Source organism: Dromaius novaehollandiae, chromosome 13 (assembly GCF_036370855.1).
Source record: "Dromaius novaehollandiae isolate bDroNov1 chromosome 13, bDroNov1.hap1, whole genome shotgun sequence".
NCBI lineage: Eukaryota > Metazoa > Chordata > Aves > Casuariiformes > Dromaiidae > Dromaius > Dromaius novaehollandiae.
In genome coordinates this window covers 8875089-8895182 of record NC_088110.1, presented here as the reverse complement: position 1 = coordinate 8895182, position 20094 = coordinate 8875089, and the positions used below count along the sequence as shown (strand labels likewise).

General features: G+C 37.3%; 1 protein-coding gene across 3 annotated transcripts in view; it reads left to right on the top strand.

Moving 5' to 3' along the window:
• Positions 1-7397, top strand: part of TENT4B (terminal nucleotidyltransferase 4B) — a 45101-nt gene extending 37704 nt beyond the window's left edge. The window contains exons 8-12 of one of the 3 annotated variants that reach the window (XM_064519569.1): positions 342-468; positions 554-657; positions 2407-2453; positions 3021-3185; positions 4512-7397. In XM_064519569.1, coding sequence (XP_064375639.1) covers positions 342-468; positions 554-657; positions 2407-2453; positions 3021-3185; positions 4512-4691 — 623 coding nt within the window. In that variant the 3' untranslated portion in view covers positions 4692-7397. Of the gene's footprint in view, positions 1-341; positions 469-553; positions 658-2265; positions 2454-3020; positions 3186-4511 lie in introns of all 3 variants that reach the window. The other 2 variants (XM_064519568.1, XM_064519571.1) reach the window with 2 other exon arrangements.
• The last annotated feature ends 12697 nt before the right edge of the window (positions 7398-20094 follow it).

The following is a 20094-nucleotide window of genomic DNA, read 5'->3' as shown; positions in this document are numbered from 1 at the left end:
ATAAAGTGCTGTTTATGGCAGAGTTAACTGATAACATATTTCTGATGTGAAAATGTTATTCAGAATAGTAGTTTTATTTGTAATATACAGAGTACATGCTTTTTTCTTCATGTATTGCACTTTTACCTGGAGAATTACTGTTTCGGACTTCAGTACATGTAAATATAGATAGGTCTTCTAAGCTCTTTCATATATTTAGGCTTCATTAATCTTTGTATCCTACAAGACACGACTGTAGTGAGTTGGGAGTTAAGAACAATTTTTAAAAAGATATGATTATCCCCTGTCTGAAAGTAAACATGGTTTCCGTTTTATATGTCTAATTGTATTCTTATTTTAAGGTAATGATGTTGGGAGGAGTTCATATGGTGCCATGCAAGTGAAACAGGCTTTTGATTATGCCTATGTTGTTTTGAGCCATGCAGTTTCCCCAATAGCTAAATATTATCCTAACAACGAAACTGAAAGGTAAATTTTGTAAGTCTAAATTTCAGACATTCATTGCATAATTTCTGTGTACTTAAAGCTAATTTTTGTTTGTTTTGGTTTACAGTATATTAGGTAGAATAATTAGAGTGACACAAGAAGTGGCCACGTACAGAGACTGGATATCAAAGCAATGGGGAATGCAAAGTAGGACTGAGTCTTCATGTAATGGTAAGATTTGACTAAGCATGGCTGCACAATGGGAACTTTTTGACCCGCATAAGTCAATGCATGCATTTTAATATGGATTAACTTTACCTTTTTTGCTAAGTGATGAAGTGATTTACTTTTTCTTATGTGTCTTCATCCAGAACAATTTAGAGTTGTACAAGAAAGAAAGATTCTTTATTTTACTGTGATACGTTTGGTCAGCATAGAGGTCTGTAAAGAGTGCTGGCTTATGATAGGAAGCTTTTAAAAAACTTTTGATTTAGATTACACTTATTATTGTCGCTCTTCCTTTGCCCTTAAATTGTGGACAAGATTTTAAAAAGAATTAATAGGGATGCTAGTTGAAAACTAGATCCTTACCCCTTCAATGGTCTTTAAAATGAAGAATAAAATTTTACCATGTTTTCTGTCTAGAGAAATGATTTTTAAAACAGCATTCTTCTGACCCCGCCAGCCAGTTGCCAGCCTGTTTTTCTACAGGTGTGTGTACTGTCTGGAAGTTATCAAATTAAAATTCTATATTCTCGTCAGAGATTAATCAGAGAAGATGACACGGCTACCCACTCTTTATGCTAGGTTGCGTTTTTGTCTATTGGTTTCTAAAGTGTTTGTCAGTGAGTCGCTTCCCACACTTTCCCTGTAAATGGGACGTGCTTCTGGACTGTTTTTGTTTTATTAACCTGTAGACTTTTGTGGTGGCCACTTGGTAATGGCAATCAGCCACAGTTCAGTCCTGCAAGCTCCACAGTAATACTTCGCTACCTGATACGATGTATATATTAAACTCTGTATATAAATGTAGCTAACGGGATACCTGATATATATTCTATAAATTTTCCAGAAAGCCAGTTCAATACAAGTTAGTCATGTCACCTGTTGCTGATCTTGCTTGATGTTTGCTTTCGAACGTGTCCAAAAAAAGGTACTTTTACGTGGGTACCAGTTTCTGGGGAAAAAGAAGAGTTAACTTCTAGTTGACAGATGCCATATGAGGTAGAACAGGGTTATCAAAACAGCCCTATTAGGAACATAATGGTGGTAGTTACAGCAGTCATCTTCCAGATTTAGTTTAGATTTCAGTTCTGATTCTTTTTATTACTTTTAATTTTTTAAGGTAGCAGTCATTCAGTTTAGGGCATCATACAAAGTAACCAGACTTACCTGGAGTTCCTGTGATCCCAGCAGCTCCAGTAGGAGACTGGTAGCTGCTGAATACTGAACACCTAGGAACAGTATTTAAACCTATATAGTTGAGTGCTGTTGAAGCGTGTCGTAAAACAGTCTTATGCAGCACCTCTGAGCTCTGTTACTGCCTTCCTCCATGCCTTTGCTCTTTAATTTCCATCTTGAACTGTGGGTAATGCAGGGTAATTTTCAGTGTACAACAAGGTACCCTACCATGAAACCACTACCCCCTCTGTGAAGTACCTGCATGTGGTGCAAGCACATGCATACATGTGTGTGCATGTATTAAAAGTATACACATGCACAAATGTCTGTCCATGTGATGCTGGGTGTAATAGATGTATAATATCTGACTGTGCCTATATAAGAATGCAACATTTTGGCAGTTAATGTGTGGTGATGTTTCTGTTTGGGTTTTGATAGGTAACGGAGTAACCTTGATAGTAGATACTCAGCAGCTAGACAAATGCAACAATAATCTCTCTGAAGAGAATGAAGCACTGGGAAAACCTAGAAATAAAACTTCAGAAACACTTAGTAAACATTCTTCAAATTCTTCATCAGGTCCCTTATCATCATCATCATCTACGTTGTCCAGCTCTAGTGATGTAGTAAGTATTGGACTCTTTGTTCTGTTTTTTTTCTTACATGTATTGGCACAGAATACATTTGGAAAGCTCAGAGTTCTAGTGTGTGTTTTTTATCCAGAATCCTAATTTGCATAAGTGTTACCTCTTATGCAATTTTGTATGTAAATTGCAGTGTGTTTTTTGACACAACACACATAGAAAGTGAGTACAGTAGATACAAACTTGCATAGCCCTCTCTTCTCTGGGAAAACTGTATTTCAAAAAAGACTGGTAGCCCTAAGCCATATATATTTAAAACAACAACAACAACAAAACTTGCAGTACAAAAGTCCTTGTAAACATTTGTTTGAATGGAAATTTTATTTAAAAATAAACAAATAAAGGACAAATCCCAAAATCAGAACATGTATCAATACATTTTTTTAGTCTGTGTATTTGGAAAGAATTCTGGATTGAAAGAGTTTTGATTTCTAATAAAATAAACACATTTTAACTTTTAAGTTTTTTCCATTGCTGGGTTTATTTTTAAGGAAAACTCACTTATTTTTTTAAGAAAAAAAATCACTAATACTTTAAATTTTCCTGAAGGATTCTGATGGAACACCTTGCAAAACCTCTAAACAATTGAGTTGTCGTCAGTCTACCACAAACAGAGTGGGGTCACAAGAAGTATCACTGGAATCCTCCCAGTCAAGTGGGAAAACACAAAATAGCCAAACAGCCAATACATCCAGCAACACGAACAAATCTCAGGTTTGTGAACTGTAAAAAACAAACAGACAAAAAACAAAAAAACAACAACTGTATAGATTATTTGAAGATTACAGATGCCCTTCATGGAAGGGTAGCTTGTTCTGGGAGGAAAACACTATTTTTCTCCTCCCTTTTACCCCATTAGAAAACTTTGAGCACTAATTATATCTAAAATCACCTGGTTCTGTGTTTGGCTTACAGAGAAGTTTGTAACTGTGGTTTTCACAGCCTTAAAACAGATAAAATTGACTTTTATTTGATATTCTGGGAAATCTAGGTTTGCCAACAGCATACAGTTGTGTTGTATAAAATTCCTTATGCAAAAACCATGTCAATCTGGTCTTTGCTGCAAAATATACTAGAGCTAGTGAGACTTACATACGGTTAGTGAAAAACATTTAGCAAAAACATATACTGAAACTAGACTGGCTGCTGTGTTAACTGTTGATCCTTGTTGAAGTGTATTTGATTAAGGGAGACAGAGGTGCATAAAATTCCCTCTCATTTTCCCCCAAGACAAATACCAGTGATGAGAACTACCAAAACCGTATGCATTTAAGGGATTTCTCATGTTGAAGAATACTTCTATGACAACTCAGTAATCTGAAGAGCTATTATTTCAAAGCACCTTTGGATATATACGTTTAGAGTTATACTTTTTTCAGACTTAGGACAGTTTTAATATATGAAAGATAGTCTGGAATCTTCTGGAGTATTATTCCTGCAAAATAGCTCCTGGAAAACTTGCTGCCTCCTACTTACTGACAATCTCTAGCTGGTATTGAGGCAGTTTGCAAACCAGGCCTTACATATACTATTAATCTGTGTTCATATGTATTAAGCAGAGGTAGTTCTGTGCTAAAAGAGGTGCTGGAATGTGAATATGCACATTCAGAGATACTCTAAAAAGATGTGGTGTAAAATTAGTCCTGGTCTTAGAGGAATGTTGACTAACTTTTGTACAGATGTGATTTGGGCAATCTTCAACATCTTTCCTCTTGGATTATGGACTTCTGTTTCTGTAAAACCTTGTACAGTTGTTGCACTTTTTTGATGCTTGCATTGTGGATGATCTATCCTTTCCAAAACTCAAAGTGCTGTAGTTCTTTCACTTGACCTGCATGGTTTGGGGGCTAGAGATGAGCATTTGTTTGCAGCCACAGATGTGAAAGATTGCTGGTACTGTGCTGCAGTCTAAGCAATGGCCTAGCTTCAGGCGTACCACCTTCAGGAGTTAGCCTCCTCGTTCTCTAGTAATACAGAGCTGTGTAATTGCACGCTTCCTTCTTGGCAGCACTGACTTACCATGTTCTCTTCCTTTTACAGCATGGATCAGCACGGTTATTTCGCTCTTCTAACAAAGGCTTCCAAGGTCCAACAAACTCAAGCCATGGTACCTCAGTCACAAACAAACAACATCAAGGCAGCAAATCACACCATCAGTATTTCCATGGCAAAAAGAGGAAACACAAGAGGGATGCAGCCCTTTCAGACCTTTGTAGATAGTTGCCTATTTTATGACTGTTCTTCTGTGTGCAATGATCTCATGCTACAGGATAGTTTGATAGTGACTCCTTGGATCTCTTCCGGAGCTTCAGACTGTTCAGACATTGATTAGCAACTGCATTTTTTTTTTCCCAGCTCGCCACGGAACGGATCATGAAGATTGATCACTGAAAAAGAAAAAAAAAAAAAAAAGAGAAAAAGAAAAAAAAAAGAAAAAAAAAGAAAAAAAGGAAAAAAGGAAAAAAAGAGGAAAAGGCTGCTCATTCGATAAGTCATATGCTACAACAGGGTCATTTAGGATATAAAAGCTTGAATGTAAAATAAATGTATCTCCCATCAGCTCATGCTGACCTGTAGGGGTAGTACTCAGTGTGTCTAGGGGGTGGTAACAAACAAATAAAAAATATAGGAAAAAAAGCAAAAAATTGTATTTTGAGGGAAACCCAGCCTTTAAAGGTGAAAGTAATTTGTGCATGATTTTTTTATTATTTTTGCATATACTTACCATTTTATTGTGTATATATAGATGACCATATAGGAAAACTGACATTTGTAATAGTGGATTTGTTAATACTTTTTACATAACATTACTGTTTAAATTGTAAACATAAATTTTTCTCAGGATTAGTTTGGAAAATAATCTGAATTGTCATCTTAACATCCATATAAAGAGACGTTACTAGTTATATTGCTCAGAATTTCTTTTCTTGGCATTTAAAAGATTTAATAGAACATTTGATCTGCAAAAGTTGTTCCTCTGAAAGAAAGGTTTATGGTGGCAAATGAAGCTTTTCATTTGTATAAAGTGTACATGTACTTTGTGTAGACACTGAGCTTGTCATCTCTGAGAAGTAACTTCACCTTGTTTTCTAGAGTGCCATCATTTCAGGCAATGGGGTTTTATAGTTGCACCCCTCTCTTCCTCTTCTTAGTGGTGTCCTCCCCTGCGCCCTCCCCCCCCTTTTTTTTAAATATAAGCCACTTGGGGTTTTTTTGTTTGGGTGGTGGTGATTTTTTTTTGTTTTGTTTTGTTTTTCAGTTAAAAACAAACAGACAGAAGGACTCGATTTGTTACAAACGTTTGCATTCCTGGGCTGCTTTAATCCCATGCCTCTTTTGTTTGTTGTGCCTTCCCTCTCCCTTCCAGGTCTGGGTTTTTTTTGTCTTTTATATTTTTGCTAACTCCTGTAGGAGATGATAACTGTTGAAGCTTTAAGTAAATTTTACTATTAAAGTATTTTTTCTCACTCCCCTCTTAGGCATTTTTATATTTACACTTAATGATTAAAAAAAAAAACTTCAAATAGTGAAATATATTTTGTATTGCCTTAAAGACCCAAACCTTTCATATCTCATAGTATTTCTTCATTGAACTAGTTATCATTAATTTAAACTCTGCATTTGTCTGGTTCAGTCACACGATAAGTCTAGGCTGCAGTAAGTCCGATGCCATGAATGCAAATTAAACATGTAATTACACTCACAGGTATAGCTTGGAAAAGGAGTTGGGACACTTCAGTGGTAGAACGTTAAGTGGCATTTACTTTTCACGTTTCTTTAAAGAGGAAAGAGTCTGTATTCAGCATACAGGGCTGTATTTAATGCAGCTGTTCTGGAGATGATGCTTTTATAAAAAGTACTGTTAGCTTTTAGAAACTTCTTTTATATACATTTACAGAATACTACAGACCAACCTGACCTTTAATGGGCACTAATGAGTGCAATGGTTTTTAAAGTTAAATAATGCTAAAATAAGACCAGAACTGATGTCATCACTTAAATTAATAAACATTTTCAATGTGTTAAAGTGTTTTACTTCAAAAAGGAAAATACATATATTCCAAAAATATGGAAAGTCGTAACATTTACTCAAACACTAAGCTTAAAAGTGATGTTAATTTGACAATGTTTTTTTAAAATTTTTAGATTCATGTTTTAATTTGATCAAATAATTTTATCAACAAGATGTTGAGCTTTTGTTCATAGAAACTAGTAAAAGTTGTACCACATTATGCATAATCACAGTATTTATTTTGTTTTAGATTATTGTGAATGTGTAGACTTATGTTCACCGCTTAGGGAACAATTATTTATAAATTATATTAATCCAGTATTGTTAGCTGCTATTAGCAAAACTGTTCCAAAACTTAATACTTGCAAAGATCTGTATCGCATTTACCACACTGAAGTGTTTTTAAAAGAATCACCCTCATCGTTGAAAGCAAATGTACTCTTAGGGTGCAGATATTAGTGTTCCAATAAGCATGTGATAATTTTAAGGTGGTGGTAGCGGGAAGATAATCTTGATTCCATTGGGAATCTTAGGTTTGCCTCAATTTATGGTTTTCATAAATTTAATGGAAAATAGCTTTTCCTGGACTGCTCAAGTTTCTTTTTGGTAAACAGTATCTTTCTAAAAGAAAAAAAAAAAAAGCATGAAGGAAAAATTGAGGTATTTTACATTGCCTCAAATGACCAGCATTGTATTCATAAAATACTGTATATCTTGCAAATCTTTATTTAAACAGAACAGTTGAACTGTTCGTTTTTCAATCTGAAGTAAAATACTTTCAAGACCTTTTAGTTTGCCTGCTCATTTGTCTTGTACATTTCATCTCTGTATTTGACTCAAGTCTAATTCCTTTTTGAGTTTCAATACTTTTGTGAAGATTTTGTGAATATATGAAAAATAAATGTTTAATCTAACTCCTGCAGTTTATCACCATTCTTGACACTTAACCCTGTTTTTTTCTTCACAGTACTGTGGAAAGAACAGAATATCCAAACTGCTTTGTAACATTCCTGTTGTATCTGCGTGCTTTTCTAGCCGATTGCCAGGCCCAGCTCTGTATCATTTTGAAGCTTACTTTGTTCAAGTAGGCCTGGTCTGGTGTATGGGCTTTTTTCTGCTTTTTCTTTCAAAGCAAACAGTAGAACCTGTATTTCTAGGAATAAGTGGAAGAATATACACATGTAAAGATTTACAATGTATTATTTTTCTTATGCACTATACATACAAAACTTTTGCAAGAATCTGCCTATTCTGTTCTCTGTTCCAAACTTCCATTTTGCTTAATATTTCAGTTGCCGTACAGCTATTGTTTGAAACTGGGGCTCTGAGGAGGGCATTGTAGAAATATGTTCTAAAAGAGTCTTCTGCAAAAGTTAATTTTGGCTACCTTTAGCTGGAATCTTTGTTTACCGTAGTTCTTGAAGCATAGTTCATTTTACTAAAGTATATTCTTAATTTTGGTTATCTTCCTTCCCTACGTAAATCGGTAGGGAGACACATACATACTGAAAATTCCTATAGTCTTTCTTGTGGTAGTTTAACAAAGATTATCAAAAACATTCAAATAAACTGAAATTTTGTAAATCTCCCTGTTGGACATTAGATTATGATACATTGTTTTGCCTTTTTAAAAGACGGTTCAGATTTTTAGTTAAAAGGGGTGTGTGTGGGGGGGGGATGTTTCTTTTTGTTTGTTTGAAATTGCCAGTTGCCCACCTTGTGGCAGAAAAGAAGCCAAAATGTAAGTAAATCTTCATGATTGAAATGTGACATGATTCTGTTTACTGACCTCCATGATCTATGCAGCTGCCTCAGAATTTACAAGTCTGGTTTTAAAATTTGTATAATAAACTTGTTTGCCTAGAACATAATCTTTTAAAAACAATTAGTATTCCAATAGCTGGTGGCAGCTTTTTCTTTTTTTTGTATACTTTCAAAATGGACCTTTTCCATGTGTGCTAAACACAGTACGTGATCAGGTGATTAGAAACCAGTCTAATCTTGAAAGTTTATTTTAAATAAAAGCAGCCAGCTATTTGACATCTTGATGGATGTTAAAAATCATGATAGATGTTAAAATTCAATGCGACTTCTACTGTATTTCCTGAAGAGAAAGAGCTATGGGCAATTGCAAAGTGCACAATCATTCAAGAAGGGAGGATGTTTATCCATTTAGAAGCTGTAACAAAAAAAAAAAAAAAAAAAAAAAAAGCATTTGACTATGCCAGTGACTGTTAAACTGCAAAAAATAGCAATTATTTATTCTGCTGATTCCTACGACTTGATTTCTTTTGCTTAACAATGCAAAATAAGTTTTAAAAAATAAAGTTTCATCATGTCTTCAAACAGTGCTTCTGGGTCCTAAAAATGCAGAATTTGATAGTTTTATTTTCTAATTAATTTGTAGTGTTTCCACAAGTTTGTAAATAGTTTCTCAAAAATGTTTTCCAGTTGCAGTGACCTAAATGTTAGTGTCTTGACTATATTTCCATGAATCATTTACCAGCAGTTCTGACATACTTATTCATGGTTTTGTCTGTAAGTTGAAACCAGCTTTGCAGTTCTGATGGCATTTAAATATGTCACAATTGAAGATTTTTCTGTAGTTTCTCCATTTTCTAATTTGCTTTGAGCCTAATTAACTAGTCTTCAGAGGCTCATTGTAAGGATGTTGGATACTTTCTCTGAGATTACCTCAAACATTGAGAATCCTCTGCAAGTTGCTTAATGAACAATGTTCTGAGTTGCATAGGAATTAAAATTCAAGTGGCCTTACTGGGTCTATAAAAGCTCAAATTTTGTGTCAAGCACATAAGGAACAAAAGAGCCAGGAAGTGGCTTTTACTTATATATATTTAGCATTGTAGTGCTAGATCAAATTAAACTAAATTTTAGATTACTCTTTAGGTCACTTAATTTTGCACAGTTTTGATTTTTAACTCTTGGTATATGTAGTGGTTTCCCACCACCACTATTTTGTTGACTTTTGGGCCCCACAAAAACTTTTAACTGAAGTGTGGTGCCTTTGTTAGACCTATTGACCACAGATTTGCTTGGAGTGCAGTTTCTTTCCCGTGGCAGTAGCTGGCTTGAAAAATTTCCTGTTCCCACTTCCTCATCTCTATCTGAATTCACTGTTGGTTGTGCTAGTGTAATTCCGAAGCTGGGAGGAAAAAATGGAACTTGACTCTTTAGTTTGCTGCAAATGAGTCAATAGAAGTTCATGGGATCCTGACCACTAAGTACACAAATAAGAGAAGATAAACAGAAGAAATCTCGGAGATCCTCAGCATAAAAGCCATGTGGAGGAATGACATCTTTTTCCTTCCAAGATATGTGAACAATGAGATGCAGCAAGTTTTCTGGCAAGTCAGTTTGTTTGGACTTTATTTCACATCAGGTACTGAATGACAAGTCCTGACTCTGCTCGTTGTCTCAATTGAAGGTTTCTGTGTTCCGCAGCAGACTTAAATATCTGTGAGGATGTTTATCGGCAGTTGGCCTGAAATTGGTATGTCTTGGTTGTGCTGTCTTCTACTAGGAGTCCTTCAGAAGATGTCATCTTAATCCTCTACTGAGTTGAGTCTCATAATCCTTTTTCTAACTCGGAGATCAACCTCTGTTTTTGTGGCCTGCAGACTTGGTAGTGAATGCACCATTTATCAAATCTTGTCCAAGAGACTATAGTGAAGCAGGAAGGGAGTGGAGATTGATAGTGCTTTAAAGAAATTTTCCTGCTGCTGTAACTCCTTTAAAAACAACAACAAAAGGGTGCAGGGTGAGGTATGAATGCGTCTTCCTAGCACTTATACATCCAACTTCAAAGCTCGTTTCTCCATGAATCATTCAGCTATCTCTACTCTTCAGATGCTAGGCTGACTTTAAAAACTTATGTGTAATGAAGTCTTCATTTCCAGTAAGGCAAAAGAGCTGAGGAAGACACAGCTTGGCTATATGCAAGAACAAGCTTGTAAAGAATGCATGTCAGTGTGGTGGTGGAAGAAGTCTTGGTGCAGATTTGGTGAATGTTTGCCTGTTTAAAACAAGCCTGTGTACACGTGTATATAAAACTCCTTTTGCTTATGTATGAAACGGTGTTTGACTTGAGCTGAAAGATCATTAAACAATCAAATACTTCTGATTAGCTATTAGAGAAAGGAATCAGTGCTCAGTTGCATTTTTCCAGGTCTAAAGTTCATTTACTGTAGCAGATTTGGTGATAGTAAACATTCTGGTTAAACTGTTTGCTTATGCAGCCTAGCAATTTTGCACCAGAATGTCTTCTCTGAGCTTAAAGCTCCCGTCTTAGAAAACAAAGTAAGTTCACATTGGTGGTCTGTATACAAAGATTGTTGACCAAAATTAAGAAGTAGTTTTCTTACAAGAGAATGCATTAGGTAATTTAGCTGAAATGTGGGGTAACAGTTGCTGTTAGCATTTCCCTCCTATGTATAATGTAAGTCTTTGTGTTATCTCTTGGTTGCCTATTTCCAAATAAGACTGTCTGTTCTTAGTTTATTAGTGTCCTTCCCCACCCTGCCCCCAGTGGATCTTGAGTCAAGCTCATTTGTGGTTGCCTGGTAATCAGTAGCTATGAAAAGACCATTCTCAGTCAGAAAAATCAATGTCTAATCCAATGGCAGGTAGAAATCTTTCATATTTTCTTTCTTCAACGCTAGCTTGTTTGGTTTTTTCTTTTCAAAATCTTTAACAGTGCGTGGGAAAAACTTACAAATTTTGTTATAAAGTAATGAAATCTTTTCTATAAATTTTTTATTTATCCTAAACTGTGTCTCATTAAACCTATGTCATGAATTCAACTTCTATCTATCAAGGTAACAAAACCCAACTAATTCCTGAAAACCTCAGGTATCCTGAGTGGGGGTGCATGCTACCCAGTGAATCACTTCAGTACAGTGTCTAACATATCCCAAATACTAAAGGATGTTTGAGGGCTTCTGTTTTATAATGTTGCTTGTACAGAGATCACAACTAGCATCTTGAGGTAGTATTAGCTTATCTGGTACTGTTGAGCTACTACCTACACTCCTTATACATCCAAAATCCTGCAGAATCCCACTACTGTAGTAGAGTACAAATAGAGGATCATACAGTAGAAAATTTTGAATTTTGGTCATTTTGGAATTTAACTTCACTTTGCAAAATGAAGTTAAAACAAAACTAGTTTAAAAAAAAAAAAAAAAAGCCAAGGTGGTAAGAGCAGCACCTGTTCCTAGAAGGAAGGGCTGTGGGGTTGCGGTAACTGGCTGTCCCAGCGTCTCCTCCATGATGATCTATTAAAAACAGAGCAAACATCACAGGCCAATAAAGATTCTGGGAATCTGGAAGCACTAACATAAAAGGGAAGGAACACAATTTTGTCAGCTACAGAAAGTGTTAGTCTGGTAACTTTGTTGTGCATGGATAGTCTGATTTAAAAAGAACTACATCTTCAAATGGTATTACTGTACTTTGAAGAAAATATTATATTACAGTAGTGATTTAAGACGGGTATTTTTGAAGTACAAAACAATAGAAAATTCTTGAAATAATGTTAGTGCTATAGTTTCTCTATTATGTACTTTTTTCTAGTTATCAACACTTGGGCATAAAAGTCTGTCTATGAAAAACAATATTTGGGTTGCGCATACTAATTACTGTATTTGTATCTTTGGAGAGTCTGAGTGTTCCAGTGCTGCTTATTGTGCAATACTAAAAGGGTAGAAATTACAACTTGCTTATTTTTCTGACCTCATTATTAGGAAGCTAACTTTCATTTCTTGTTTCATGTCCTCATATCTCAATTTTTATCCACTCTTTCTACCTTCCATCTCTTCGTCTGGTCTGTATAGGAAATCACAATTGTCCCATATCCTAGCCAACTTAATTTTATGAGATGGTTCCCTGTTAAAGAACAGCAACTTTGATACTATCTTGTTGCAGGCTTGCTAAGTTTCTCTCCTGTTTGAGTCTATCCACATGGAAAAGTTTCATCATAGCAATACTAGCACAACCATCCTGTGGACGTGTTAAAGCATTAAAGACGATCCTTATCCTGAAATTAATCGCTTTCCAGCTAATTCCAGTTTATAATGCATTGCATGGGAATTGTGAAGATGTAGTATGAACACAGTTCCAACATTATTATATCAATATAAATTAAATCCTTAGATCTTTATTGCAAAGGAGCGAAACCTTTCCTGTTTGTAAATTAATCTTCAAGACTGTTTTGGAGCAGGGATATGGTGTAGATTCAGCTTTCTGGTTCTGAGCTCAGTGCACATGACTGATTTTAGATGTCATTTTTCTTACCTGAAGAATTACCACTAAAAGCCTAGTTCTGTTGAAATTAAGAGAAGTTTTCCCACTGATTTCAGTGAGTCCTGTTTCATTCTGTTTTTTCTCTGATTTTCAATCTCTTGATTGCACAGCTTCAAACACTTGTAACTTAATTTCTGAGGGCAAAAGCAAGTGCATATACATCAGCAGAGACATTAAAACTATGCAGACATCTTGATTAAGTTCTAAGTTGCCCATTAACACTGCGTCTTCAATCAAATTTATTTAGAAGGCAACAATCAAATATGCAGGCAAAATGTCCATAACCATGCCAATCAATGAAATAACTGTGCATATAAGGATTTTGTATGAAGCTATAATTAATGTATCACACTAGAACTAGTGCTACCTACTAAAAAAAAATCTACAAGGTAATTCTTTATTTTGTGAGCTATTTTGTTGTTTTGATACTCTTCAGCTATATTTTGTGATAGGGCTGAATTTCTTTCATCACTTTGATGTTCAGACTCATTTGGACATCCAGCAGGACTTCATAGCCTATATCCCCCAAAGCTTCCTGGTTACCCCCGATGGTCCGTATCTGCAAAGCATACTGCAACACAGCTTCGGATCATACGCCAATACCAGAGTGGCAGAACTCCATTCTAAACGTGTGCAGCACAAGCTGATACCAAAGTTTTAAGGCTTACAAGTACCGTTCTCTGACAACACTACTTTGGTGCTCCACTCTGCAACGTCCAGGCCTGCAGTCCCTCTGCCCCTTCAGCCCTCCTCCCCAGATGAGGTACCCTGCATCGCCTTGCCCATCAGTAACAAGGGATGCAAGGTGGTCTCTCCCCTTCCAAGCCATCCCCCGCAGGGAAGCGCTCACCTCTCCCTTCCTCCTACGCAAGCAGCACTACAGCGGCTTCCTGGGTGAAGGGCAGGAAGTGCTGGAGGCCCTCGCTCCAGCTCCTTGTGATCGACAAAGGAGTTCTACTGCCACAGATCCTCCAAGGAGCAGGTCCCAGGGCCCGGAGCAGGTTTGCCTTCACAAGCCAGACTACATCAAATGGCAAGTGGAAAGTTACTGAGAGGAAACAGACTTAAAACTTCCTTGCCCTCATATTTAATAGCCTTGGGCTATCTGGTGATACCACGATGCTTTTTGATATTGGACTATGAACTGTTAAATGATACCATCCATCATTGCTGCAGTATAACTGCAAGACTTCAGCGTAGATGTACCTAAATGGGTAAGAACACTAAAGAATTTTTCATCTTAGTCCCTCTCAGCTTTGGGATAATTAGTAGTAGTATGTTTAGAAATGCCTGTTACTTGGAGGAAAACATAGTTCATTTCTCAGCCCTCTTTTATTTTCATCCGTGCCATGTTCTTGCCCTATGCATTTTTTTTAATCAGTGTTGCCATCAAAATAATCTAATATTCAAGAAGCCAGCAGCTTCCTTAAGCACAATAAATTAATGCAAAAGGATTGACCCTCAGGTAAGACAAATCATTTTTTCTCTTTTGGCTTGAATTTAATAGGCCTCTGTTGATTTAATCAGGTGTGGTCTGTCCACAATTTCTTTTAAAATTATGATTTATAACAGAAGGAAAAAAAATTAAATTCATGTTTCCTAGTGGATTCTCTAGAAACTTTCTGTCTTAATATAGCATTCTGATTTATGTAAAAGCATTTTTTTCCTAATAATATACACAGTCCATTTGTTTCTTACTGATTCTTCTAAAACATTCTGTTTGGTTTCCAGTATGTCCTTCTGACTACTCATGCAAAGATATTGGAAGTGCAAATTGAACACAGCCAGCTAAACAGTTTCATCATTCACTGTGAAATAAAACAGTCTGTTCTTTTTTGTGTTCCTTAAATCAATAACATCTTCCATTTTATTACAAATCCCACCTGCAGAGTTACAGTACCTAAAAAAAAGAACTTTCCCTCTTCTCCTTTCTTTTCTTTTCTTTCCTTGTGTAACTTAGCTAAAAGAAAGAGTAACCTCTCAGTAAGACCATCGAAATACTTCTTAAAAAAGTGACAGGCCACATTTTCTGTATCACTTAACATTGTTGAGAATGATTTGATTTCTAGAAGAAAATGCTGTAATACAAGCAAGTCAACTTTAGCATATGGTAATACTCTGAAACAGGTTTGATCTAGCAACTCTATAAAGAACATAATGAACAGTAGTGACCTTTGGACCAAATCTGTAGCCCTTAGTGCAGTCCACATCAAACCCGTAAGTACATGTAAAAGGCTTAAGCAATTAGCCAGGCACTGTTTTTTGAGGCACAATGCATGTTCTTGCTCTGCCGTTGAGTCTCCCCTGAGAAAGAACATTAAGCACGAACAGCAGAGAAGACAGAGAGATTTTTCTGGTTCTTAATTTGAGAGGTCAAGCAAACATCCTAACCAAAGCTCCAGAGCTGAAGAACATCAGTCAGTGCAACTTCAATTCGCAAGTGCTTCAGTTACTTTGGAAAATGGTATATTAGCACCTCACTCACGTATGTACTTTTTGGGAATGTTAGTACTTTTCCTATTTTTCTTCTATTGTTTCACAGCGGTGGGAGCTTGCATAGGTTTAAAGTTTTCTTTGTTAAAAAAAAAAAAAAAAAAAAACACTTGTAGAAATTACAGCTACAGGAAGTCTCATGGACTTTCATGAAATCTGCATTTCTAGAAAATACAATATTGGTTCCAAGTCAGTCAGACACTTAGAGAACTTTCAAACAAATAGCAGTTATGGCAAGAGACCTGAATAACTCTTCATTTCCCTAAGGATGCATAAATTCATATGGCATTTATTGCTTTATTTAGAGGAAAGCAGCAAATTGTTCCCAAAAGTTCCTTCAATTGATCCAAAAGCCCAGAAATGCGGACTATGTAATGGCAGTGAAACTCTACCTCCTTTTTATCCTGGCTGATGCAATAAGATTTCTGCATTTAATAACAAACTTAATGGTCTTCAGCAATTCATTCTAATACAGTCCTGTAAGAAATGACGATGATATCAATGTAACAGTTTAAAATGATTTCTCATTACTTCCTTCCTAAGCACATAGTGCCTAGCACTTTGGGATTGTTCTATTATTAGGTATCTTTGAACTCATATAAATTTACAGGAAATAGCAAATAATACACTCAAGATATTTATTTGTCATGTTCTTTAAACTGATCAGAGGCCAAAGAGAGGCATGTGGGCACAAGCACAGTAGTAAATACATATTAAATCTCATTAAAAACAAGAAACTGTTCTAATAAATACTATTACTTCTTAGTGAAACATTCAGTAAAGACAACATTTTACTCCCTGCTTTCTGAATCAGATTAATGACGCTAGTAAAGAAAAACAGAAGTTAAGGTCTTCTTGGTCACTCGTTCTGGATATTTGGTGAACTGCAAACACACAGCATGATAAAGCACATTTTCCTAACGTGTTCTCTGCTGTGGTATTGCAGGACTTCAAAGGAATATTAAAAAGGAGTGAATGTATTAAAAATTCTACCTGCTAATACTAGAAGTGCATCTTAAGAATATGTTGTGCTACTTAAGACTGTGTTATGTCTAACCTACAAAATATTCTACTGCACAATGAATTTTCAAAGTATTCCTAAGGATTTAAAGGAATATTTTCTGAAATTGTAGCTATGTTTCTGATTTGCCTTGTTCACATACTTATTGCTCAGCAACCCTCTTCTGAGTCTTAGCTATAATCTTTTTAGAGAGTCTATAAGGAACCACCAAAATAAAATCTGAATGTTGAAACTTTTTGCAAATAAAGTAATTTAAAAGTAACTTACTGGGGCCAAAGTCTCTCATCCCCTTTACTTACTGTGAACAGTGTTAAGCATGCACTATTGCATGCACACTAAAGGCAGATGCAACCCACAATGACTTAATAAAAGGCAAATCTAACCCCCTACAAGTCCATCAAAATTTATGCTTGAAGATCACTATATTTTGCTATTTCAGCTTCTTTTAAAAATAGTGATTTTTTCTCTCTTTCATAACTGTTCATGGCACTGGGTACTATTTACATTTAAACATATTTGAATTGTACGTAACACTTTTGTAATATTCTAAATTGTAACTCAATTTGTAAATTGCAAATTTACAGCAGTGCAAATATACTTGCTATAAACAACATATCTAGAAATAATCTAAACAGAAATTTATAACATTTTATTCTATTGATTTTATGAGCAAATGTATTGCATTTTGTTTTAATTAAAAATGTAAAATTATGTTATAGTTATCCAATTCAATCCTTGGAAAGATTAGATTTGTGTGTTTAATAATCTAATTTGATATGTTCAATATGTGCACTTTTATTATTGTGGAGTTGCTGGACTTATTCCTAAGTGAGTCTTTAAAATAATGTTTGTCTATGAAAAACTCTGTTCATAGAAACCAGTAAAAACCTATACATTGCTATATTCTAATTTGGACAAAATAATTTCAGATGAATCTTTGATTAAGGGCTGCACTTTCACAGTATCAGACATATGTGCTTATCACATACATATACAAAATGTATATCAGATTGACAAGTGTAAAATGATAAGCTACTGGCTAGGTGCTGTCCCTCTCCCTGATGCAGGCCGGAAGCCTGCGCTTCAGGCAGTCCCATGGGACTGGGCAACCCGCAGTGTCCCGTGCTCCCGGGCAGGGGGGCGGGGGTGCCCCCTGCCTTGCAGAAGTCAGCCCTAGCCGTGCTTCGAATGTCTGGCACTGGAGAGAAAAGTTAGAAACAGAACCAGAAAAGGGGAAGTCTATATGTAGCATATGCAGGAGCCATTTAACTGTGTATTAATTTCCATATTTCACATTTCTCCTTTTGTGTGCATTTTGCTAGACATGGGCCGATTATACTTTACAGTTACCACAACACAGCAGTGCACCTACAGCATTTCCTTAGAGAGTGTTTTAGAACTAATGATAGAACTGCTGCCATTAAAAAATTACAGTATCAATTGCGATGAATCATGTGGGGAATTTTAGATCTTACTCTAGGATAGCACAGATATTTGTGGGTATACAGAAACGATGTTAAGCAATCTCTGTGTACTCAGAAGGTCCACAAATTTTGCTGAAGTGGTAAATGGAGTCCATCTGTTTTGAAATGAGGCCATTTATGATCTCAGCAGAACAATGTATTTTCCATTTCCTGCATTTTCTGAATCTTGTTATCTAATCCAAGTTTCAGTTAAGAAAAGGAATTCTTTTAACAGTCTTCTTACTGTGTGATCTTTCTCCTCTCCCCTAAGAAATGGCCTGAATATACTACGCACTGCTTCCATCTGAAGGCTCCAATAATTTTCCAGTGCTTTTCCGAGGCATGATGTCCAAAACAGGAACAGAAAGACCTAGGTAAGATTAAGTAACTTGCTCAAGAACACTCATAAAAATGTTACAGGGCAAGGAACAGAGGAGCAGAGTCCACCCCACTTGCTGCTCAGTTCTGTACCTTAGCTCTACAATCATTTCTTCTCCAGCTCTATCTTCTTTCCAGCTGTACATACTTGTCTCAAATTGCTAAACTGGATTTAAATTCCATTCAAAGGTTGCTAGTCCTAATAGCCAAAACCATCCCAGTTACTGAGCAGTCTCAGAAAATATAAAATGTTCTATGTGCCCACAACATTCAGCCAGGAACCTGGAGGATCAAATGAGGTTGTCCTGCTTGTGGTATATGTGCTAAACTGACTCTCCCTTTGAGAGGAGGAATTCAAGTATGCAGTTCAGGCCTACAGTACAGCTAAAATACCTTAGCAGTATGCTAACAAAAACTGAAGTATTTAGTAACTCAAATTTTGCAAATTGGGCTCATAAACAGAAAAGCAACCTTATTATCGGACTAACGGTACAACTGTGGATCACTGAGGCATGGTTTTAACACACTTCACTGTCTCTTGCAATGTCCTTTACTTTCAGCAGAGGCAATAGATTTTCTACAGCTGTAGGCAAACTGGCATATGCCTACCTCTCATGGACTGAGTGCAATCACCTGTGACTAATATGTTTTAAGATAAATTCAGTCCAAAAATCCATGGAAATCAAAGTCTTTCTGTTGCCTCCAATGAGCTTTGAATTAAATTTGTGTGTGCAGAGCCAGACTTGGTCTGAATTAGTGGCCAGATGTTCAACGCTTGTTTAATTATGGTTGACACACTAAAGAATCATTACCAGCCCAGTGCAATTCAGCCCAAACCATACTGAGAGGATGGTAAAGTAGCAAGTAAATGGAGGACGCAGGAAATAGCAATCACCTTTCGTGTAAAGAATGTTCACGGTTGGTCAATTTAATTTGCCTTTTTAGGTCTCTAAGTTACCTGCAAGCAGTTAGGAGTCTTTTGTGCAACAGAACTGTGATTTTCTTCCTTTAGATACTGCACTGTGAACTGCCTGTCGGATGTTGACCTCGCTGTCATTATTCGTGTTTTGTCAACTCAGGATGACACTACTTCAATGTGCTACATGTAGGGCTATTTCTTAGAGCCACTCACAGCTGGGGAACAAGTAAAAGCTGTTACTAGTAGCATTAGTGAAGACATTGCAAAGCCCAAGTGAATAAACATTGCTGGTCCAGGGCTGGCTCAGTAAAATCTTGGAAGAGATGGGTCGCTCCTGGTTTTCTGAAGTGCAGTGGGCTACCAAAAGTCAGGATTCCCATCTAAAGCCCTCAGTATCTACACAGAAATCATGTGCGCTGGCTGTCTCCTGGTTTCCAAAATACCCTGACTTCAAAGCACTTTTGAAAGGCCCCGTAGCATAGATTTACAACTTTCATTGCTAGCAAGGCAGACAGTATGGCTAATTCTGTTTAAGATACAAAGAGTCCCTGTAGACAGGAGGATTTAAAATGAAAAGAAATGCAAAGATGAGACTATCTCTACGCCTCTCCTAAAATGGGGAGGGTGGCACCTTGGCCTCCCCCCCCGCCCCGAGAGGACGCGCACCTTGCCACGGCCGGGACCGTCCCCGCGGGAGCCCCCCGGTAAGATGGGGCGGGCGGCGGGCCGGCCCCGAGGGAGCTGGACGCGCCGGGTAACGGCCGCTCAGGGGGGAGGGGGGGCGGCGACCGTTGGCCCCGCGGGGCGGGAGCGGCCGCGCACCTGCCGCCCCCAGCCCGGCCCGGCCGCTCCCGGCTCCCGGCCCCCGGCGGAAGGAGGCGGCGCGGCGCCCGGCGGCGGGTGGCCGCGGGACCGGTGCGCCCCGCGGGCGCGGGCGCCGCTAGGGGGCGGGCGGGGCGCGGGAGGCCCGGCCGGGCCCGGCGAGGCGCGGCGGCGACCCGCCCTCCCCCCGCCCT